This window comes from Miniopterus natalensis, chromosome 8 (genome assembly GCF_054644295.1).
Source record: "Miniopterus natalensis isolate mMinNat1 chromosome 8, mMinNat1.hap1, whole genome shotgun sequence".
Taxonomy (NCBI): domain Eukaryota; kingdom Metazoa; phylum Chordata; class Mammalia; order Chiroptera; family Miniopteridae; genus Miniopterus; species Miniopterus natalensis.
Genome location: NC_142088.1, coordinates 11843228 through 11866760, shown reverse-complemented (window position 1 = coordinate 11866760; position 23533 = coordinate 11843228). Strand labels below are relative to the sequence as shown.

General features: G+C 45.2%; 1 protein-coding gene across 2 annotated transcripts in view; it reads left to right on the top strand.

The window, feature by feature from the left end:
• The window catches only part of TTLL4 (tubulin tyrosine ligase like 4), a 31451-nt gene extending 14719 nt beyond the window's left edge, over positions 1-16732 (top strand). Inside the window, exons 2-19 of one of the 2 annotated variants that reach the window (XM_087819585.1) lie at positions 92-1667; positions 2530-2636; positions 2997-3060; positions 7479-7600; positions 8013-8123; positions 8464-8540; positions 9256-9447; positions 9542-9624; positions 9855-9983; positions 11271-11393; positions 11685-11783; positions 12083-12217; positions 12649-12783; positions 14086-14188; positions 14811-15021; positions 15163-15233; positions 15607-15692; positions 16302-16732. In XM_087819585.1, coding sequence (XP_087675711.1) covers positions 190-1667; positions 2530-2636; positions 2997-3060; positions 7479-7600; positions 8013-8123; positions 8464-8540; positions 9256-9447; positions 9542-9624; positions 9855-9983; positions 11271-11393; positions 11685-11783; positions 12083-12217; positions 12649-12783; positions 14086-14188; positions 14811-15021; positions 15163-15233; positions 15607-15692; positions 16302-16464 — 3489 coding nt within the window. In that variant the 5' untranslated portion in view covers positions 92-189 and the 3' untranslated portion in view covers positions 16465-16732. The remainder of the gene's footprint in view (positions 1-91; positions 1668-2529; positions 2637-2996; positions 3061-7478; positions 7601-8012; positions 8124-8463; positions 8541-9255; positions 9448-9541; positions 9625-9854; positions 9984-11270; positions 11394-11684; positions 11784-12082; positions 12218-12648; positions 12784-14085; positions 14189-14810; positions 15022-15162; positions 15234-15606; positions 15693-16301) is intronic. The other variant, XM_087819586.1, reaches the window with a different exon arrangement.
• Positions 16733-23533: the final 6801 nt, after the last annotated feature.

The window sequence follows — 23533 nt, the reverse complement described above, 5'->3', positions numbered from 1 at the left end:
ACTGAAGTGGGACTCTTGCTTACCCAAGGACCACTTCCACATTGTATTTGTTCTTCTGGGACTGTAACATTCCCAATTGTTTCCCCTTCAGGCTGACGGACTTCAAGGATGCAGCTGTTGCTACTGGAGTTGTGTGACACCTTGCCTGAGCCGGGCTATGAGGCCATGTGGCCATGATGTGGGCCCCTCATGGCCTCAGCAGGAACAGAGCACTACAGTATTGGCCAGGGAAACAGCTTTAAACAGAGTGGCACCTTGGGCACAGTGCCTGCCCCACCACCCAAGAAAACCTCTGAGGGCCAAGCCTGGTCTCAGGTTCATCAGCAGGTGAAGCCAGTCTGGAAGCTGGAGAAGAGGCAAGCAGAGACCCTTTCAGCACGGTTGGACCCACGCCTCTTGCGTGTCCCCCCCCAGCCAGCATATTTCTTTTGCCCCAGCACTTCCTGTAGCTCTGGGCCCGCAGCTGCCCTTGCAGGCCACAGCAACGCCTGTTACCTGCCTCCTCTCCTGGACCTGTTAAGCAGTTCCCTGCTGTGCTGCCACCCCAACTATAGGCACAAAACATACCAGCCGCTGGAGTCTCTCTGCTTGTGTTCAAGCCCATCAGAAAAAAACAAACCTTTTTATCTCCCTCAAAAGAGCCTCCCTGTCAGACTCACTGCCAATCAGGCCACTCCCACGGTCTCCCCCATGGCCCAGCCCGGGGTGTCCTCATCTACAGATCTGTACCTCTCCCTGGGAGCAGCTGGGGAGAACCCCTCAGGGAAGAGGCTGGCCTCTGCCGTCTCAGGGAATATCCCATTTCCGCTCTCCTCCCCTTCCTCCTCCTACAAGGCCATGCTAAATAACAACTCCATGCAGCCAAACAGCACTAAAGTGCCTTTATCACAGGCCACAGAGGGCCTGAAGCCAGTATCCTCCCCCAAGATCCAGCTTGTCTCCTGGCATCATTCAGGGGGCACTGGAGACTGTGCATTCCAGCCAATCGAACACAAGGTACCCAAGAGCAATGGCCTTGTCCTACGTGGTGCCCTTGCACATAGCACCCTATCTACCCCTAGCTCCTTAGACACTTCCACCACCAGTGTTGCCTCCCCGCAGTACAACCAGAGTAACTTAGCCATGCAGATAAAGCCACATCCCTGTGGCCTGGATGGTGACTCCGTTTCTCAGGCTCTGACCAAGGAGGTTCAATTCACTGAGGCCGTGAGGAAGTTGACTGCAAGAGGCTTTGAGAAGCCGAGGCAAGGCTCCCAATTTGAACAGTCTTGTTTTGTGAGCCCCAGAATGCAGTGGGATCTCCTCAACAGGCACAGGCGGTGGAAACCTCCTGTGGTAGGCCAGCAGTTCCCTCAGGATGCTGCTGGGGCAGACAGTAGGATCCTCCCTGGAGCCTCGGACACCTTGGAGGTGGACAGTACAGTCTTTTGCACCAAACGCATCAGCATTCACCTCCTTGCCTCACACAACAGTGGGCTCAGCCACAGCCCTGCCTGTGGACCTGTGATCGACTCCCTGCCACCTGGAGAAGACAAAACTCCAGCTCTGCCTTCTCCCCCTCAGCCCTTTGGCTTAGCTGATGTGGCCACTGGCCTCTCCTCCATCCATCTTGGGAAGGAGGGGCCTGAAGAAGCCAGGGAGCTGGACTCACCTGCTAAGGATACTGGGTAAGTTGGAGAAAGTTTGTGGTTCATTTAGAGCAGTGCAATGTATATACCAAAACTTGCTGACACTGACCCTGTGTCTCTGAAGGTTGGTTTTATTTTTTAGCTGCCCTAGAATTACGGTTTTCCCTTTAGGGCAGAGGTCAGCAAACTACAGCTTGCAAGCCAAATCCGGTACACTGTCTGCTTTTGTAAAGTTTTATTGAAACACAGCCTCCACCATTATTTTACTACTGTTGCTGCGGTAGGGTTGAGTAGTTGTGACAGACTGAATGACCCACAAAACTGAAAATATTTACTGTCTGGTCCTTTAGAGGAAGAGTTTGCTGACTCCTGCCTTAGGTTATAACCAGGGAGAAATTAAAATTTCAAACACACAAGTTGGGGCCTGTGACTTTTCTACTTAATTCCTAACCAAATCAGGTAAATCATTCTTGGTATGACAGCTGTTTCAGAGTTAGGGCATACATGTACTTGGTTTCTTCTCCTGGCCCCTTGTTACTAACTTGCTTCACCAAGGCCTTCCTTGTTCTTAGTTCCTAGAGTGGTCTTGGGACTTTGAAGTCAATTACCAGACATTCACTGATGGTATTTTGAATGCAGAATTTTTGACTTATATGCTCTGAAGGACTTCAAAGAAGATGGAAGACATAGTGCCTCTCTGCAGAATAGGGGATGTAAGGTTGAGGAACTATGGCTAGACCTATGCTCTGAAGGCAAAGGAAATAAATTGTGAGATTCAGGCAAGAGACAGCAGGTTGGTGACTGGGGAAGAGACAAACACTGGGAGTTGATGAAAGAATGAGAATCTAACTGTGACCTCTTTTATGGAATTGACTGGGCTTGGGCCATGATTCTCTTATAGTTCAGCTACTGACCTCCAGCTAGACCAGGTTGAGGCTGAAGATGTAGAAGAGCTGGTAGATGGTTTGGAAGACTGCTGCAGCCATGATGAGAATGAAGAGGAGGAGGGTGAGTAGGGGACCCTCTCACCTCCAACTGGGAATTGGTCACCACCACTAAGGAAGAGGGCTAACAATTGTGTACTAGGTCCTTGACCCACTTTATCACCTGCATTACTCATTCACCTTGGGGGTCCAAGGGTGGTGGGTAGTGGCTTTTGAAGGACTTTGTTTTCTAGTCCTTCTGTCCCACCAGTCTTGCTTTCTCCCTGCTGCTGTCGAGCTCAAGGAAGGCAGTGCAAGGCAGCAGGGTGGTGCTCGTGGCTCCGCAAGAAGGCTGAGCCAGGATGTCCAAGGAAGAGCTGTCTAGGCTTGGTGAGTTTGTATAGCAGCCTCTCCTATTCAGAACTACTCTGCTTCCCCCCACCAGGAGACTCAGAGTGCCCCTCATTCAATGCTGTCTCTCCCAGCGAGTCGATAGCAGTGATCTCTCGGTGAGTGTTGATTGTGTAGATCGTTGGTAGATGCTCATTTTTGGTCTCTTTAGGATTATAGAGATTAATCACCTAAGTCATTAATGACCCTGTTGACCTCCACTCATTTTTACCAGATTTTTTACATTTGGGGCTTTAGTTTTCAAACAAGGAGCAATAGAAGGGACCAGAAACATATTTTGTCAGTTGGACTTAAAAATAATATCATGCTTCTTAGGCTACAATTTGGTCTTTATGCTCCAAGAAATCATTCAAGTAATAGACCACTAATTGGAGCTTTTTGAAATGCTCTTTTGCTGCCTTCTGAGGTTAGTTTTATATTGGGAAATAAGACTGGCATTAGCCTTAGTAATAAGAAATTGAATTAAAAATTCTCTAGCTTTAATCTAGATTATTTTATTGATTGCCCTTGGTAGAATCTGAGTGATACCAATCTATCTCTAACTAGGGACCCAAAAAGTTGATCTCTTGATGTAGGCCCTTCTTTTGTGAAACAGGTAGTTGTAGGATGTTGCATATAACTGAGATGGGGAGTTGGGGCAGAGGAAGGAATGCAGGACTCCTATGAGGAAATTAGTGTAAATGAGGACATCTCACTGTGCTAAAGATTTTTAGAACTTGCTAAAAGATCATATATACTACCTTTCTGAATAGAAAGGTAACATTCTTCAGCAGCATCTTCTTTGTTCCCCTCACCACTTCCAGCCTTGTCTTTCAATATGAGGCTTTGCCATCAATTATAGTGTTTTATTAAATATTAAAAAGCCCCCCTCCCAAAGTACTAAGCATTAAAGTTTTTTCTTTTAAAAATAACTTCTATTGAAAATGTATATATATAAAATTGGAGTTTTGTTTTTCTACTATGTATATATATATAAAATTGGAGTTTTGTTTTTCTATTTTATTGATTGATTGATTGATGGATCTGAGAGAGAAAGAGAGAGAGAAACATTAATTTGCCGTTCCACTTATTTACGCGTTCATTGGTTGATTCTTGTGTGTGCCCTGATCAGAGATTGAACCCATAACCTCGGTGTATTGGGATGACACTCTAACCAACTGAGCTCCCTGGCCAAGGCTCTATTTTATTTTCAATTAAAATTTTCTATTCTAATTATAGTAAATTCAGTCATACATGTCAAGGCTTGCCTAACATGTGGTGCACCCAGACTCAGGTTGCTTTTCTCTGCATCAGCTGTGCCTTAGATGAAGCTAAGAGGAGAAGGAGCTTTCCATGCCTTGGTTAGTATGGATGAAGCAAACTACATACATCTCTGTAAATACAGTGGTGGCAGCAGCTATACCAATTATAGAGCCCCAAACCAGCAAGGCAGAGAGAGCTGTTTGGAAAGTGCAGAGACAGAATTGGAACTTTCTGTGAAGGTGGATAGAAATCCTGTCATAGGTACCCTGGTCTGGTGCATAAATTCTGTTACTTTAAGCCTAATGCATCCTCCTTTCAGAAAAGCAAAGCTACTTCTGGTTGTATATATTGGATGTTGACGAAGTACCTCCACTCTCTCTAAGAGAAAGATATTTAACATGTAATTGACTTGGAATCCCACCTTTTTCATTTTTAAGGGTGATTTGGGTTTGTTTTCAGGCCTACTTCAAGACAGCTGCATAGCCTATAATTTAACCTTTCTGATTTATAAGATAAAATTCACAAAAGGTGTTTGTCAATAATTTGTTCATTAATTTAACTCCTACAAAATGCACAGACCTTATTTACTTGAGGCTTAAGAAACATTATCTGAGGCTTTTCAAGCATGTGGAAGTTGAGGAATTCCAGCCATTTTGAATTATAAGGATGACTAAAATCGAAATTCTTTTGGATGGCTAAAATCGTATTTTCCCCAATTATGAAAAATTTATATATTTATTATAGAAAATTTGCAATTACAGAAAGATCATTGAAAGCACTACTTCTTTTTCTCTACCCAGTAATAGTTTTTTGCATTTCCACTTCCATATTTTTTTTCTAAGAACCATGTAATTTTAGAGATGGAGGTTATCAAGTCCATCTTCTTTTTTCAGATGTAAATTGAGGACCAGGGAAGTTAAGTAGCTATTGCAAAGTCATAGTTTTCAGCACTGCTAGACCAGAAGCCAAGCCTCTTCAGGATAAGTCCAGCACTCTTGAGAGGCAGCTAACAAAAATGTTCTCTTTTTATTATTAAACTTTTTTTAAAAAAACTTTTGATTTTGAGACAATTGTAGATTCACATGCAGTTGTAAGAAATAATACATAAATATCCCCAGAATTATTTACTCAATTTCCCCCTACGGTAACATCTTGCAAAACTATGGTATATTGTAGTACAACCAAGTTACTAACATTAGTCAAGATACATTTTCATCACTGCAAGAATCCCTGCTGTTGCTCTGGTAGCCACACCTACTTCCCTCCTACTCCCATCCCCTCTTAACCCCTGGCAACCACTAATTTCTATAATTTTGTCATTTCAAGAATGGCCCGGCCGGCCGTGGCTCAGCGGTTGAGCATTGACCTAGGATCCAGGCGACCAGGGTTCGATTCCCATTCAGGGCACATGCCTGGGTTGCGGGTTCGATCAATGACTCTCTCATCATTGATGTTTCTATCTCTCTCTCTCCCTCTCCTTTCCTCTCTCTGAAATCAATAAAGATATATTTAAAAAAAAGAATGTTATACGGCCCGGCTGGGCATGGCTCAGCGGTTGAACATCGACCTATGATCCAGCAGATCAAGGTTCGATTCCCAGTCAGGGCACATGCCCAGGCTCGATCCCCAGTCAGAGGTGTGCAGCAGGCGGCTGATCAATGACTCTCTCATCATTGATGTTTCAGCTCTCTCCCTCTCTCTCCCTCTCCCTTCTTCTCTGTGAAATCAATAAAGATATATTTTTAAAAAAAGAAAAAAAGAATGTTATACAAATGGAGTGATGTAACCTTTTGGGATTGGCTTTTTTAATCAGCATATTCTCTGCAGATTCACCCAGGTTGTTGTAAATATCGATAGCTCATTCCTTTTTATTGCTGAGTAGTATTCCATGGTATGGATGTACCACAGTTTGTTTAACCATTCACTGTTGAAGGATATTTGGGTTGTTTCCAGTTTTGGGCTGTTACGAATAAACCATCATGTACATAATTTTACATGAACGTAAGTCTTCATCTCTCTCAGTTAAATACCCAGTAGTGCAATTGCTGGGTCATCTGGCAATTGCATGTTTAGTTTTTTAAGAAACTTCCAAAACTGTTTTCCAGAGTGGCTGTAACATTTTACATTTCTATCTTGTCTTAGCCTTTTTTATTTTATTTTAATTTTTTTCAGTTACAGTTGACATACAATGTTATATCTGTGTTTCACTTGCTTGTTTGTTTTCTTTAATTAATTCTCCTTGATTTTCAACAATCTTAAATTCTGATACTCAGTAAATTAAAAGCCTTTGAAGTAAAATATTTTGGAAATGAAGAATAAAGTTGAATTAATTGGAATTATTTAATTGGAAATTAGTATTTAACTTGACCCAATAAAATTCATTAAAAATCTCTATGGTTTAAGAGACTAATGTTTTACATACTATGCCTATTTCTGTTGTGCTGCAAAATAACAGGTAGAATGGCTTTTTATAAACTAAAAATCTTAAATAGTAATATTTGTGGATCCTACTAATACTCTTCTCTCCATTTTCAGTTCTATTTAATAAAATGTACCTGATACATAGTGGAGATATTCACTGTTCTGAGACCCCTTGAGATAGCCTTGGCCGAGCCATTGTTGAAACAGTTGTAGGGACCCCATGGCCCATTGCCCCAGATTCCCAGGCCAGCATTACCTTCCTATTACATAACAATCTGGTGTCAAACCATTTCCCAAAAGGAAGAGAGCATTAATCTGCCATGTTTATCTTCAGAGAAACCTAAATATAGAATGAATTAGAAGCATCACTATTTCTTTTCTTCCTGTTGCTTTTCCCCTTTTTCTTTTCAAAAATCTTTCTACCTCATCTTAGGTCTTTTCTGCTTTTCTCCTTTTTTAATGATCCATCTCATTATTTCTCTCTTCATTTATTTCTCTTTGTCTTAGTGTAGCATATTCCTCTACTAGTATCCATCCGAACTCATTACCTGCTCTCAGAACCACTCTTTTCAGTGAATTCCCCAGCCTGTGGCTTGTCACAGGGAATTTTGGAGCTATATCACAGAATGAAGTATTGGAAACCCTTGCCTTTAGGTGACATTTAATGGTGTGGCTGTATATAGGTTAGCCCTAGCACCTTGTTGATAAATATTTGCAAAATAATTATTGAGCACTTGTCTTTGTAGAAGTACAGTTTAAAAGACAGCATCCCCAAGGAAATTATGTGTAATAGTAACAGTGCTTCAGGCTGTGGCTTTCCCTTTCTGTACCACATGTCTGTTTCCCTTCTTAGGGGCTGCATGGAGGCTCTGACCAAACCTCTTTCCAATGAGAAAGTTGTCCGACCAGCCCTCGTCTACAGTCTCTTTCCCAACGTGCCTCCTACCATCTATTTTGGCACTCGGGATGAGAAAGGTAAACCTGGACAAGTATTTAAGCCCAGAAGAGCCCCCAGGAGAAGGATGCTAGCGAAGTTGGAAGGAAGTGGCAAAGGATGGGAGGGGCTTTCCGGAATGGCTGTTACGGTGCTCGGTTCCCCACCTGGTTCGTGGTCCGATATGGAGAACTTTTTCTTGTCCATCCTTAAGCTGACCCTTCTCAACCCCATAACCTCATGCTTGGATCTTGCCCTCTAACCTTGTTTCCCCTTTCAACTTCCCCTCCTGTCTGTGTTTCTCATTCCTGTGCAGCCCCCTTTCTTCCCCTTTGATCTGGAGCAATACTTAGTGACTTACCTACCCAGGAAAGGTTGAGCAATAATGCCATCTCTTTTTTCTAACCATGACTCTCCTGCTCTTCTCTACCCCCAAATCCCACTTTCCCTCAGTGGAGAAACTTCCCTGGGAGCAGAGGAAGCTGCTCCGGTGGAAGATGAGTACAGTGACCCCCAATATTGTCAAGCAGACCATTGGACGGTCCCACTTCAAAATCAGCAAGAGTGAGTCACTTCCCTTACTGTGAGTCTGTCCTCAGCCCCAACAGATGGGCTTTGGGAAGGAAGGGAGCCCTGGATACCTCCTGCAATATGGGGATCCTGTCCTGAAGGTGCCAGCCTCACAGGATGTAGCTCTGAACTCCCTCTGGGCTGGAGCCTATTCCTCAAAATTGGAAGACAGAGGGCCATTGTTCTATCTCTGACCCCAGGGTTCATGCAGGACATCTCCATGGTAACTCTTAGAAAATAGGGTCTGGGAGCTATGCCCAGCCCCAGTGATATTTCTGGGGCGTGTGGGCCTCTCTCTGTCCCAGGGACTGACTCCCTGCTGTGTCTTCTATAGAAAATGATGACTGGCTGGGCTGCTGGGGTCACCACATGAAGTCTCCTAGTTTCCGATCCATTCGGGAGCATCAGAAGGTAGGGTCCCTTTCTGAGTTGCTCTTCTTCAGGAGTTTGGACTATGTAGGAGGAGATTGGTATTGGGGGGAGAGGTGGATGACACAGAGAAGTCAGGAAGGCTTATAGAGGAGTGGAGAAAGTAGAGGAGAGGGTGCAGTGTGAAACTGTGGTAGATCATGCACATTTAGCAGCTCAGCTGCAGTGATTTGGGCAGCCGCAGCCTCTCAAAGACACTATTCTCTACTATGTCTAAAGATGCAGCATCTGTTTTCAGTTTATTATGTTTCCCCTATAACCACTGTGCTTTGCCTCCCTTTCTCAAGCTGAATATGTGTAAAGAAGACTCTGGTCTCACATTGGGACAAATGAGTCCCTTGTCCCAGCCTTACTGAAGGCCAGGTGCTTTCCTGCCTTTGTCCTACAGGGTATTGTGTAAAAGACTTACTAGCTTTTTCTTTGCACTTAAGGTGGATATCATGTCTGCCTTAATCACTGTTAGATGTCATGGACTATCAACTCCTGGAAGGCACTAAATTTTGTTGTTTTGTTTGTCTTTTAATCATCTTTTGGTGAGTGACTGGCAGCTGAATACTTGAGGCCCATGAGATGGTGATAAGATGGAGCAGGAGCTTAGGAAGTTGCTAAGGAAGTTGGAGTGGGAGTGAGTCCTGCCATCTTCCTCATGGTCTTACCTCAGCCCTCTCCCTGCCCTCACCCTCTGTCCCTCCTGTAGCTAAACCACTTCCCAGGTTCATTCCAAATTGGGCGAAAGGACCGGCTGTGGCGGAACCTATCCCGCATGCAGAGCCGCTTTGGCAAGAAGGAGTTCAGTTTCTTCCCCCAGTCCTTTATCCTGCCCCAGGATGCCAAGCTCCTGCGCAAAGCCTGGGAGAGCAGCAGCCGCCAGAAGTGGATTGTTAAACCAGTGAGTGGATCACAGTGGGGTAGTGGGCATGGTGTGAGAGTGGGAGCAACAGAGGATTGGTCATGAGCAGATCTCATCTCCTTTGCACTTCTAGCCAGCATCAGCTCGAGGCATTGGCATCCAGGTCATTTATAAGTGGAGTCAGCTCCCTAAGCGAAGGCCCCTTCTGGTGCAGAGGTGAGTCTGCCTCCATCTCAGATCCTGCTCCCCATTTTCTCATTTCCTGGGCCTGGAAGTTCCCTTTTTACCATGTTCTTCTCCCCTTTGTCCTCCCAGCCAGAGACCATCCTCAGCCAACTGTTTTAGTCTTTATCTCAGGGACTGTTGACTGGCTTGTACATGGCTCAGTTACCCGCTGAGCCCTATCTCATCTATCATGTTCCTGAGGCTGGCCTTTCCCTATGTAGGTATCTGCACAAACCCTACCTCATCAGTGGCAGCAAATTTGATCTGCGAATCTATGTTTACGTCACTTCCTATGATCCCCTACGGATTTACCTCTTTTCAGATGGACTCGTCCGCTTTGCCAGTTGCAAGTATGTGCGAGTGGTGAGGTGTCACCCTAACTGCTTTGGGGATTTGCTTTCCTGAGAGGGAGGGAAACTGGAGGACACCCAACAGAAAAACAATAAATCTTCCGGTAGTTTTCATTAGCAAAGGAGAGGGTGGGATATATTTGGGAAAACCTAGTCTTCCTTTCCTATGATCTCGTTTTACACAAAACACTTGCCTCCTGACACTTCTGGTCACCAAATATATGGGCTTTTTCCCATACCAAGCAAATCTGCGATACCAGCTGGTGTCCCACAGTGTAACTCAGTTCTGACACCATCTTCCTGGGGATAGCATCAGATCCCAAAGGTTAAGGGCTCAGCCTCACAAAGCTACCCACTGCCCACTTCACATGCCACTCACAAGTCCGCGTTGTCGCATGTGCTTCTTAGCCATCGGCTGTAAATCAGAGGTTCCCATGTCCCACTCCTAGGGTTCCGTTAATTTGGTAGAGTGGCTCACAAAACTCAGAAAAATAGTTTACTGGTTCATTATGAAAGAACAGGATAAAGGATATAGATGAACATCCAGATGGAAGAGATGTGTAGGGCAAGATACATGGGAAGGGGTGTGGAGCTTTCATTCTTTCTCTGGGTGCACCATTTTCCCAACACCTCCACATGTTCACTTCCCCAGAAGCTCTCCAAACCTCATACTTTTGGGGTTTTATGGAGGCTTTATTACATAGGCATAAAGAATCATTAACTCCATTTTCAGCCCATCTCCCTTCTCAAGAGAATGAGGGGCCAGGTTGAAAACTCCAACCATGGCTTGGTTTTTCTGGTCACCAGCCCTTACCCAGGAGCCCCCCCAAATTCTTCTCATTAGAATGAAACTCTTATTACCCAGGACATCACAAGGATTTCAGGAGGCCTGTGTCAGGACCGGGGCCAAAGGCCAAATATTAGAACAAAATATGTTCCTAGTGTTCTTATCACTTAGGATTTTACAAGGGTTTTAGGACCTCTGTGTCAAGAATTGTGAGCAAAGACTGATATATATATATTTCTTATTATAAGTCACAATATCACACGAGGAATGGGAAGTAAGGAGGTTCTCTACTTCACTGAGTCTGGGGAGGGTCTTCCTCTAGGACTGGGGTGGGATGTGGGATAAAGGAGAGGAGTTTAGCTGTGGTGTTCTAGGAACCTTACCAACACATGTACCTCTGAGGCTCTTGTGCAGCTCCTCAGGATTTAGAAAAGTGTTTGGACCATTGATTAACTGCTCTCTTACCATCTTACCTCTACCTTTCTCCTCCTTACTTCCAGGTATTCCCCTTCCATGAAGAGCCTTGGTAACAAGTTCATGCACCTGACCAACTACAGTGTCAATAAAAAGAATGCTGAGTACCAGGCTAATGCAGATGAAACGGCCTGCCAAGGCCACAAATGGTACCTAGGCAGTGTCCCTGTCCATGGAGACCTAGAGGAGCACAGGGTTCTGGGGTTTGGGGAGGTTCAGGGAGATGATGAATGGAAAATTAATGTAAGACCCAAAGATTATTTCAACATCTGGCAATTCAGAATTGGTCTGTTTGCATCCAAGCTCATCTCTGTCTTAATTCAAACATTGAAAGAAGAGAGATATGAAAATACCTTTGTGCTTCTTATTTTTCTTTCTCTTCATCACTCAATTCATAGAATATAACCCTAAATACTCCCACCCCCTCCCCCATGTTGCAGGGCACTGAAGGCTTTATGGAATTACCTGAACCAGAAGGGAGTCAATAGTGATGCCATCTGGGAGAAGATAAAGGATGCTGTTGTCAAAACCATCATCTCGTGAGTCACACTGACACCTGGTATGGGGCCTGCCACTGAAGCCCCTCTTTTCTTATGGGTTCCACACTGCTGTGCTCCAACCTTGACCATGCTGTGTTTCAGTTTCTGAGAACAGGGAGTAGGGAGGAATGGATGGAGTTAAATTCTGCTCTTCTATGAAATCCATCCCCAGAAGCTAACCTCACATCAGGGGCCTCTCTTGAGAGCTGCCTTTCCTGGGTTGCTTCTGCTCTCCCCACCCTGGGCCGCTCCATTGACAGGGCAGCTCTGGGTAAGGCCTTCCTCCTCCCTGTGGCCAGGTCAGAACCCTACGTGACCAGCCTGCTGAAGATGTACGTGCAGCGGCCCTATAGCTGCCATGAGCTCTTTGGTTTTGACATCATGCTGGATGAGAACCTTAAGCCCTGGGTCCTGGAGGTCAACATTTCCCCGAGGTCAGTGGTGGTCTCAGGGCACAATCAGCAGAACCCTTTCTTTATCCTCATGACCCTTTTTCTGCTCGTCTTACTGACTTTGGGAAGACTTTCATTAGAATTTGTTTTCCTTCAACATCTGTTTGTTTGCTCATTTACTCACTTTATCATATCTCAGAGTTCTTTGAGGGTGGAGCAAGGTTGTTAAAATTTGTTCTTTTGAACTTCCTACCACCACTTGCTTTTCCCTAGCAAATGAAGGTCATGGGCTGAGTAAGATTATTCACTATCTGTGGGGCAAGAAGACGCCCATGATGGTGCTCATGAGTTTGAATGTCAGAGTCCTTTTATCCTAGGGAAGCAGGGAGTAAATGGGGCTGGCACTGACTTAGACATATGATAAGAAACAGTTCTGGAGTGTTTTTACCACTCTCTCCATCCTTTCCTTGAAGCCTCCACTCCAACTCTCCGTTGGACGTCAGCATCAAAGGCCAGATGATCCGGGACCTTCTGAACCTGGCAGGCTTTGTTCTTCCCAACACAGAGGATATTTCCAGCTCTAGCAGCTCCAGCAGCTCCACCACGAGGTCAGCCTCATTGCTTATCTGCAGCTCTGCTGCAGCATGAACAGCCCCATTGTGACTCTGAGAAGGAATGATGTCTGGGTGCTTCCCGCTGCTTGGTCTCCTTTGCTGCTTGATCTGCCCCTACAGTCTACCTACACACCTCTGCCACGCCTGGCCTCTAAAAGCACATTTGGTTGCACTGCTCACCTGCTCAGGAATCTCCACAGGGCCTGGGGACTCAGCTTTCAACTCCTCACATTCAAGGCCTCAGCCTCCTTTTCCCGGGCAACCCTCCCTTTACTCCTCTTCTGGTTTCCATGCTCTGACAGTCACTCAGAGAACGTCAAGGTTAGAAGGATCCTTAAAGATCAGTTAATCCACTCTACTCTCTGAAATGTTCGTTGCCTGTCACTGTTTCCCCATAGTGTCCCCTCCTTTGCTCATAGTGTTTCTTCCTCTTGAAATTCCCCTCAGCCAGACCTCCCCGTTTCGACTTCACCCATCCATCAAAGCCTAACTCAAGGCAGCATCTTCATGCAGCCAGCTCTGTGTGGGCTCTCTCCATACCGCCAAACCACTCAAAACCACTCTTGAGGGAAGGGAACCAATATTTAGCCAGTGCCTGCGTTGTGTATGGAAAAACCTGCAGCATCCCCACAGCGGCCCCATGAGGCTGGTGTTGGTGCCCTCACTTTACAGAAGAGGAAGCTGAAAATCACTGGGATTAAGTAGCCCATCTAAGGTTATCTGTCTACAAAGTGGTAGAACTGGAATTCAATTCCTTCGTTGCCAGTAACGAAACTTGCTTTCCCCACCATACCTTGGAGACTCATGTTTGGCTCTGTGCTATAGTTACTTGTCATTTGACACCTGCCATCCTGTGAGCTCCTGGGAGGCCATCTGTGTGTCTTGGTAGTGACTGGTAATAGGGATGATGAAACTCTGGTGCAGAGTGGTCAAGTCATCTGTCCAGGGCCACATAGCCAGTAGGGTTGAGCGGGGTACTTAGCAAGTGTTCACTAAATTAAACTGAAGATAGCGCAATTATTCCAGGCCCTTTTTTTTTTACTATTGAAGTACAACCTAGAGAGGGCACTTTTTACTCCTTACATTTTCCATGGTACTTGCTCTTTGACTCTCAGACAGGCTGCTTGAATGAGGTGTATTGCAGACTGATCTACTCAAGCTACTCAAGTAACTTCTGTCCATACTTCTTTGTGTTTTGTTGAGAAGGGTGTCTTCCTGAGCTGGACCCTTTCCACATGTCCTCAGGATGTGAAGCTGCTGATCTTACCCTTTCTCCCTTTTTGCTCCCTGCCTTAGCCTGCCCAGCTCCCCCAGTGACAAGTGTCAAATGTCCCCGGAGCAATACACTGCACAGAAGTTGAAGAAAGCCTATTACCTGACCCAGAAAATTCCTGACCAGGTAGGAGATTACCTCCCCCCAGTGCCAGCAGAAAGCTTCCCTGCCTTGGAACCCCGAGGCATCTGGATTTTCTTACGTCTAAGTCAGGGTTTCCTAACCCAGGTCCACAATTCCCTTGGCTTGCAGAGATATGTTGGCATGTACATCATTCCAGGAGAGAGTTGCTGGCCGTTATCATGTGTTCAAGACCATTGCTCTTGGCAAAATGCTACACTACATGCCCCCCATTCTCAGAGCTGTAGACCCTTTGGGTTTCTTTCCCTGAGGTGCAGTGAGCCCCTGGAAGGCTTGGCTTTCTCAGAGCAGGTGAGGGAGCCATTTGGGAGAGTGGCAGACACAAGGCTATTGCCAAATCTGAGTTGCTGGATTCTGATACCTCATCCAACAAATCACTTAACCTCTGTGCCCCAGTGGCTCCCCTTACCCTGACCAAGAATATCTTCATCCCCCAGCTAAGCTCAGTAGACTTGGGAACAGGTGAGGTCCAGAGTTGGCCTACCAGGCTGCCTTGGTGGTCCCCTGAGAATCCTGGGGCCCTAGGACCCCAGAGTTGTGCACCCTGTCCCCTAGCTTCTTGATTCTCTGCCTCTGACTTATATTTTCCCTGTTCCTTGGGCCACAGGACTTCTATGCATCTGTGCTGGATGTCCTGACACCAGATGATGTTCGTGTTCTGGTTGAGATGGAGGATGAGTTTTCTCGCCGGGGTCAATTTGAACGAATTTTTCCTTCTCGAATCTCTTCTCGCTATCTCCGCTTTTTTGAGCAGCCACGATATTTCAACATTCTCACCACCCAGTGGGAACTGAAGTACCATGGCAACAAGCTCAAAGGTGATGTTTCCTCCCTGCCCACAGGAGGCCAGGTTTAGTGAGATTAAATCCCTGTAGACCAAGAAATGAGCCTCCCTGGCAAGAAGAATTGGCCAATTGATACCACCCTCTTAAGTACCACCCTTGCTAATCTTGTCCTAGGAGTAGATCTGCTTCGGAGTTGGTGCTACAAAGGGTTCCACAGAGGAGCCATCTCTGATTCTGCTCCAGTGGTGAGTGATACCATTGGACGGGAGGGGTCAGTTCTGTCTTAGACTCCTCCCTCCTCTGCCTGAAGTGTGCAGTGTGGGTTGGATGGAGGTCCAGACCCTCTCACTTCTCCCTAGGCTCTGTCTTTGTGTCTCATGGCCCTTCCTTTTCAAAGGAATAATTGCCTCCAGGATTCCCTGGGTGCCTTTCTTTCAAGTATCAAAAAGTGCTTTGTAGCCTCAACTTTTTGTGTGAATAGGCAGGAAACCGAGACTTTTCCCCATGTGGGCCCATGCCTGAAGGGTAGTGAAGCCCATGATCATCACTCGGAGGCAGGGCTGGGAGAGAGTGCCAAGACCCTGAACATTTTAGCCTCATTGTTTCCTTTGCTTTCAGTGGTCTCTCCCGACATCACTTCTGACTGTCCCAAAGGGTGAGGTGACGCTCAGTACTTCCTCCAAATTGGAGACTAGCAAGCTGGGGTGAGTGTGGCTTGGGCAAGGAAAGGGTGTTGGGTGTGAGTTCAGGGACCTTTTTTAAAAATTTTTCAATTACAGTTGACATACAATGTTGTATTGATGGTATGAGTTCAGGGAGTTTTGTTCCTTTCTCCCTTCCCAGATTATGATGTCAGCATTTCTCAGTTGGTTGGTATTCAGAATATTCAGCTATACTGTCCTCTTCCTGGTGGGTCTTGGCATGCCCAGGACACTGAGCTGAGCACAGAGTCATCTGCAGAAGTGGCCACTTCCAGCCATACTCACCAGCCACAGGAAATCTTTAGCCCTCTTACCCTCACACACACTCACACTTGCACTTAAGCTGTCAATCCTTCAGATAAATAAAGTATATTTTATGATTATACCTCCAAATAATTATGGTCTATAACAGCATAATGTTGTGAATGCCCAGTCCAGACTCTGAAGGCAGATCACAAGTTGAAACCTCAGCACACAGTGTCTCAGCTATATTTCTGTCCCCATTCCCTTCAGAAAAAACAGCTCCTCAGAGGGGGTCATACCACTCTCTGAAGATAGGACTACACCCAAGCCCAAGAAGACCCATGCTGGCCTTTTTTCCTCTTTCCGCAGGAAACCCTTTTCCTCAAAAGACAGTGAGGACACCGGCAAAGAGCCCAGCCTCTCCATGCAGATGTTACCTGTGAACAAGTACTCTGGGCAGACTTCGAGAGTCGCTGCTTCCTCCACCTCCCAGTCAACCGCTGACTCCCTCCTGGCTGCTGTGAACCCATGACTGGCCTGTTTCCACTGCCCAGGAGCACCAGCGTAGCTACCTCATGGGAACTGGCTGGCCGGCCGGCCAGCTGGAGCCCCTTCCCCCTCCACCTTGCCCCTCTTCAGAGTATTTTTTTGAAGTGGTGAAATTACAGAGATGGGTTATCTGGAGGGTTGGTGGGGTGGTGAGGACAGGAGAAGTTGAAGGTTCACTGGCTGGTACCTCATATCTCAGCAGAGAAGCCAACGATGGCCACTCGGCCTTATAAAGCAGGGTTTGGTTTCTACCTTCAGAGAGCCGTGTGTGGTTTGTTTTAGGCCTTGGTGCAGTGATTGACTAGAGTTCAAGAGGAGAAAACATAGTGACTATGTTGGGCCTGAAGTCCTTTGTAACTGAGGAGGTTCCTCTGAAGGTTCTCATTTCTTCAGGTCTCTTCCCTCCCTCTCTGACCAGAGGAGCCACTTTCAGAAACCGTCAAACTTCCTCAGCAGACAGCCTGGGAGAGGCCATGACATGTTGAATCCATGTCCTGTTGTGATAGTCTTGGGAGCTTCACCACCACTAGACCATTTGTCTTTTCATATGTCTACCCAGCCAGTAGCCCTGGGTCTTTCTGTCCTGACTACATATATCACAATTGGTCAGCCTTCTATCCTTCTCAATCATGGATGTTACCACTTCAACTCTTGGCTTTCTGAGGGTGAGAGGTTCTGGGAACTTGTGAATTTCCTATGGCCCCAGTGAAGGAGCCTAAGTAATCCCAATTGCTGTTGTCTGTCCATATCCTGGAGGAGAGTGGAAGGAGCTGTGATTTCCCCACAACCCAAAAGCTCATGTTCTGTTTACTCCCTTCACTGTCTCTGATCAGTGGGCTCTGGCTCACAGGTCGCTAGGACAAGCAGAGTCAGGTGGCCTGGCAGATGGGTTTCAGGAGCAGTCACCATTGTAGGATGGCTTCCAGTGGGACCACTGACTAAACTCTTGTACTCTTATCTGAATCTACCTCCTTCCCCAAGACTCAGTAAAACAGTGACTGTTCGATAAATGTTTGACCAAGTGAACTGCATAGACGAAGACCTCCAAGGACATGAGCACCTGAACCAGGTCTACTTCTCTCTCCCCTGGGGCAAAGTGGAGCTCAGGGAATCCTATGTGGGAGAGTTTGGATCAGAAAGGTTTTCACTTGAACTGTGCTCCTCCTTAACCTGGTACGTCCTAGTTGCTGCTTGCCCCGCCCCAGCCCTGTAATCCCTTTACTTTGTTTTCCTAGCAGCATGGCCCAACGAGAAGCCAGCTGGCCCATCTGTGATGCTCAAGTTTTCCCCATTGCACATCAGACAGGAAGCTCTGCTCACAGTCCCACCCCGGGCTCTGTCTTCATTCTCTGAGCTTTGAGAAGACGGGGATTACCCTTTTTCATGGCTTCTTGAGTTCCGTGGCAAGCTGGGATGGAGCCATGGAAAAATCACTAAGGGGCCTGACTTGGTTTAAGGCCACATATGTAGGTGGATGGGCTGGCCAGTGTGCAGGCCATGTTGACAGTTGGGAGGAAAGCTTGGTGGCAGAGTCCTGGGGCAGCTCCCGCTGTTCAGTAGTAAGGACTTCAAGTTTAGGCCCAGCAGGAGAGGTCCTTGAAGCCAACTCCCTCTTGTCCTACTTGGATGCAAAAATGTCACAATTAGCCTGTGACAAGGACAGTAAGCAGCCTTCCTAAGAAAACCAGCCACCTAGTTTTTTTGTGGCTGGTCCTCTGGCCAAGGGCTTAGGTGTAGAGGGCTGCCTGAACTGGTTTACTCCTTGGAAACCAGCTTCAATCCTCTGGCCTGCCTTCTGACAGCACAACCAGTCCACTTCCATCCCTGTAACTGGAGAGTTGATGAGCATTACAGTGTGATAGGAATGGGGGCTGGAGGGAGGTGGGGAATGACTTAAGAAATTAAATGACTGATGAAAATAGGGTGTTCTTAGTAGTTTAAAACCTCTTTATACATACGTTTTTTAAAATTTTCATCACATTTGACTATCTGATAGGTGTGTTTTGCAGGGTGGGAGAAGGAATGGGGCTTGTGTGTCATATTTCCCTTTCATCCTTGAGAGAAGATTAAATCTTGCTTATTAAGCATTCAGCATACATACTTAGCAACGAAGAACCACAGTATGAGGTATTTAGCTAAATAAGGAATTTTGGAGAAGTAATGGGATTCCTTTGAAAGTTTAAATTTGGGGGTATAGTAAGATAAATGTCAGAGCATGTCTGAATTGGCAACTTACCCAATTCTTGTTTGAGGAAGGGGGGTGCAGTATTTATTTCTGGAGCACTGGAGTGAGGACTTGGGGTAGAAGGCAAGGGGGGTGGTCACTATTGCTGTTTACTTCAGATTCACTCAGGATTGATAAAATAACTAAGTGACTTCGAGTGACTGCTAATGAAGAGGTGGCACTGTGATAGGAAAAGAGCATGGGCCTAAGAGGCTGACCTTGGCTTCAAATCTTGGTTCTGATGTAAAAGCCCTTCCACGAGGGAAGGGAAGCCGCTTCAGAGTCAGTTTAGAGGTGAAGCCCAGGACGGTTTAGATGCCTCATCAAGCCCACCTTCACCTGGGGCGCACACAAACATCATTCTGTTTCACTCTCTGTTGGGGATTTATTTCTTTGGTTAAATATTTCACAGAATGCAAATTCCCTGGCTAAGGAAGCACATTAAACATTAGAAGTGTATGAATTAAATGAAATTACTGTCCTACCCCAAGAAAAGCTTTGATAAGGAGAGCAAGGGAGCAATGGGTGCCCGGTGACTGGGAAGGGGAGGAGTATGGTAAAGAAAATAGAGACCTTGAACTGGAGCTGGAGCCAAAGAACAGAAGCACCGACCCAGCAGCTCTGCCAAGGGACAGTTGTCATTACAAGTTCATTCTTACGGTTTCAAGCTCTTTAGTCATCCTAGCCAAAGGACACGCCTGATTGCCCCTGGGCAATACAGCACTGGGCCAGTGAAGGAGGCTGATAATTTGGGTACATAGTTCATTCTACTTCCCTCTTCAGTTGAATTAGTTACCCAAAGGCAGCTAGGAGACCTCTCCTCTGGCTTCCTCTGGATTCGTCCTTTTAGACTAAGGCTCAGCTGTCCACTGTTCAAATGCCCCAACTGCTTTGAGAATTAGAAACATTGACGGTTTTGAGAGATATGTGGCTGAGGGTGCTCCATTTCATGCCACTCGAAATTCTGATCCAGCCCTTGAACAACCCTTGGCCTCTTAGGTTCCCCTCCCCCTAAGAGCTTGCACCCTCATTGCTGTCAAGGCTCATTTGACTCACCCTTTCATCAGCTTTGGAGCAATGAAAGCTGCAAGCAGTCTTTGTTGTTAACTCTCACCCGAGGATATTTTTCCCGTTGATTTTTAGGGGGGGGGAGAAACATTAATGTGAGAAAGACACATGGATTGGTTACCTCCCCCACGAGCCCCAACAGGGCGAGGGATCAAACCCGTGACCCTTTGGTGCACAGGCCAACGCTCTAACCAAAGAACCACACTGGCCAGGGCAGCAAGCAGTCTTAATGTTGTTCTTGGCAGATCTTTCATAACTGAAAGAATACCAGAAGGATCAGCAACAGGGTAGTTGTTTTCAATACCCATTTATGCTTTTATTATGTAATAGACTGAGACACAATAGCTAGAGACTGTCCTGGCAAAAGCCAACACAATTTTAAAAAGATATTTAAGTTTCAATTAGTAAACTAGGGCGATCAAAGCCTACTTCATAGGGTAGTTAGGAGAGTCAGAGAAAATATGTAAAGCACCTAGAAAAGTACCTGATAAATACTTTTAAAATATATTCTAAAACAGACAAAATTTGTAACACTACAGAAAGCATTTCTTCAAAAAGTAATTGTAACAGCATGTTACTATTACAAAACTGATAAAATATCCTTTGATTCTATCCATGGAATACCAAACTTGCGGATTTAATCAAGATAATTAGCTTTGAAAGGTTAGTTGTCCTAACATTACCCTAACAGTTGTCAGGGAAATGCAATTAAAATTATAATGACACAGGTTCAGACATTTGGTGTATATGCCTGGCTAAGGAGCCAGTGGGGTGAAGCCACCATCTGTGGGATTATCTCTTAAGTCAGAAGCCACCCAGTCAGAATGATAGGGCAGAGTGGCTGAGCTTCAGCTTGCTGGTACCCCACTGTTCCTGCAGGCAGGTAGTCAAGTGCTCCCCAGGTGGTGCAGGGGCATCCTTGACAGTCCTGAGCAGAGAGCTCTAGAGAAACAGCCAAGCAGGAAAGGGGGCTGCCCCTCACATCTAATGCAATGCATGTTCTTGGGGAACCTGGTGCTAAGCCATAGACCTGCTTCTGGGTCAGTGTTGCTATGTAGCAGAGCCACAGTAGATCCCTCACTGTAATCTATTGAGAGCCAGCCCTCAACACAAGGGTTTGAAGGAAAACAACACCGAACAACTAAAGAAGCAAACAAAACGAAAAAAAGCTATGAGACAGCAGTTACACAATAGAACCACCCAAGTAAGGAAGCTTGAAAATACCAAGTGTCAGGATAGGGCGCAACTGGGCCAGGCTCATTGCTGGTGGATACATTAATTAGTAAACAGTGTAGTAGTTTTTTATAAAGTGAAATACTTTTAAATATGACCCAGCAATTAGCTCCTGCATGCAGATGTTCACAGAAGCTTTATTCATAACAGTAACAACTTGGAAACAACAACTCCAGTATTCAACTAGTGAATGAACAGGCAAGCTGTTATGTATCTGGTCACCACCACTTAGGTATAAAAAAGGAACAAACGGATACGTGGGACAACATGAATGAATGAATCTCATAGAGTGTTATGCTAAGTGAAAGAAGCCAGAAACAAGATTACATATTTTATAATCCCATTTATATAACATTCTAGAAAAGGCAAACAGTAGTGACAAAAAGCATATCAGTGGTTGCCAGGACTATAGACGAGGCAGGGGATTGACTATAGAGGGGAGCATTGGAAATATTCTGTAGCTTGACTGTGCATTTGTCCAAACTCATCAAATTATACACTTAGGGCAGATGAGTTGTACTGTATGCAAGTAAATAGATTTGACTTTTTAAAAAGGACAAGGAGCATCATGACACATGCAAATTAAAACCACAATGAGATAACACTACAAGAGTTAAGGCGATCAAGACCAAGTGTTGCAGAGGACATGCAGCAATTGAGGCTTTCACATATGACTGGTGGCTGAGAGTAAAGTGTTGTAATTACTATGGGATGCTAGAAGTTCATAAATTAACATGTTTACCTATGACTCAGCAATTCCACTCTTAGTCTACCCTCATTCCCTCGCAAATGAAATCAGATGTCCACCAAAAACATTTATTGCAGCTTTATTCATAATAAAAATTTGGAAACAACCCAAATGCCTCTCAACAGATAAACTGGTTTGGAATGCTGCTCAGCAATAAAAAGAAACAAACTACAGCCTCACAGAAAATGTTGGCCCTACAAAAAATGTTAAAGGGACTTCTTTAAGCTGAAAAAAATGGTTCTAATTACAAGAAATCATACAAAAGTAAAAATCTCACTGTAAAAACTACAGTAAAGGTAGTGAATGAATAACTTACAAAGCTAATATAAACATTCAAAAGACAATAATAAAGTTAAAACTACAATACTAAAGGACATAAAAATGTAAAAATTAACATTTAAAAACAATGGAGAGAAGTCAAAATATAGAGTTTTGGAATGTGTTCAAATTTAAGTGGCTTTCAACTTAAAATTGACTTACATACATAGGATGTCATATGTGAAACAGCAACCAAGAAGCAAAAAACTTACAGTAAATACACAAAAGAAAGTGAAAAAGGAAGCTAAGGGTAACATTAAAGAAAGTCATCAAACCACAAGGGAAGAAAGGAGAAAGGAGCAGAGAGGAACTACAAAAACAGCCAGAAACAATTATGAAAATGACAGTAAGTACATACCTTGCAATAATTACTTTAAATGTATAGGGACTAAATTCTCAAATCAAAAGATGTAGAACGGCTGTTTGGACTAGAATAAAAAACAAGACTAATTCGCCGCCTACAAGAGACTCACTTCAGAATTAAGGACATAGAGTGAAAGTGAAGGGACAGAGAAAGATATTCCATGCAAGTGGAAATGAAAAGAAAGCTGGTGTAGTTATGTCAGACCAAGTCAACTTGAAAAGTAATACTGTAACAAAAAAACCCAGCAGGAACATTACATGATGATAAAGGTGGGAACCCTGAGGGGGGAAAAAGACACCTACTAAGAAAGGTTCTTAATGGCTAACTGGGCTCAAACTTTCAAAAGAAACAGAGCCTAACAGCCACTTCCGCACAGGGTCTTCTCACACAAGCTGCACTTCAAGGAGAAGGTGGCGCTGAACCGCCCGCCGCTGCGGTGACCCGCCTGCCTGCACTGTTTCTGCCGGCGGAGCCAACTCATAAAGGGGTTCCCGGAATCCTACTTCAACCAATAAGACCGAGGCTTTCCTTATCCAATCCAAGCTGTGCAGCTCTAGCCAATCAGAGCGGCTCTATTCTGACCAATCAGGACAGTGCCTTTTGGACCAATCAAATCCTGAGGATTTTGGAGTCCTGTCCTATAAGCCAGCCCTCCCCAGACTGATAGCACACTTTCCATTTCCAGGGGATCTCAGAAGATTGCGTCTTTTGGTTGTGCTGAACCAGCAAAGACATCTCTGAGAGGGGCTTGGCCCCAGAGCTGGTCTACAGCCATGCTGTTTTCACAGTTGTCCTCTATCACAATTAAACAGTTTTGCACTGAATAAAGTTTCCTTCCTCTCTGAACCCCAAACTTGGGACTCCGGGTTGAATTGGTGTCAGACCATCGGTTGACAAAGGGATCAATCCAGCAAGAAGATACAACATTTATAAATATATATGCACCCAACATAGGAGTACCAAAATATATATGGCAAATATTGACAGACCAAAGGAAGCAATTGACAGCAAAACAGTAACATCCCATTTAGATCAATGGATAGATTATTCAGACAGAAAATTAACAAGGAAACATTAAAATGACACGTTAACAAATC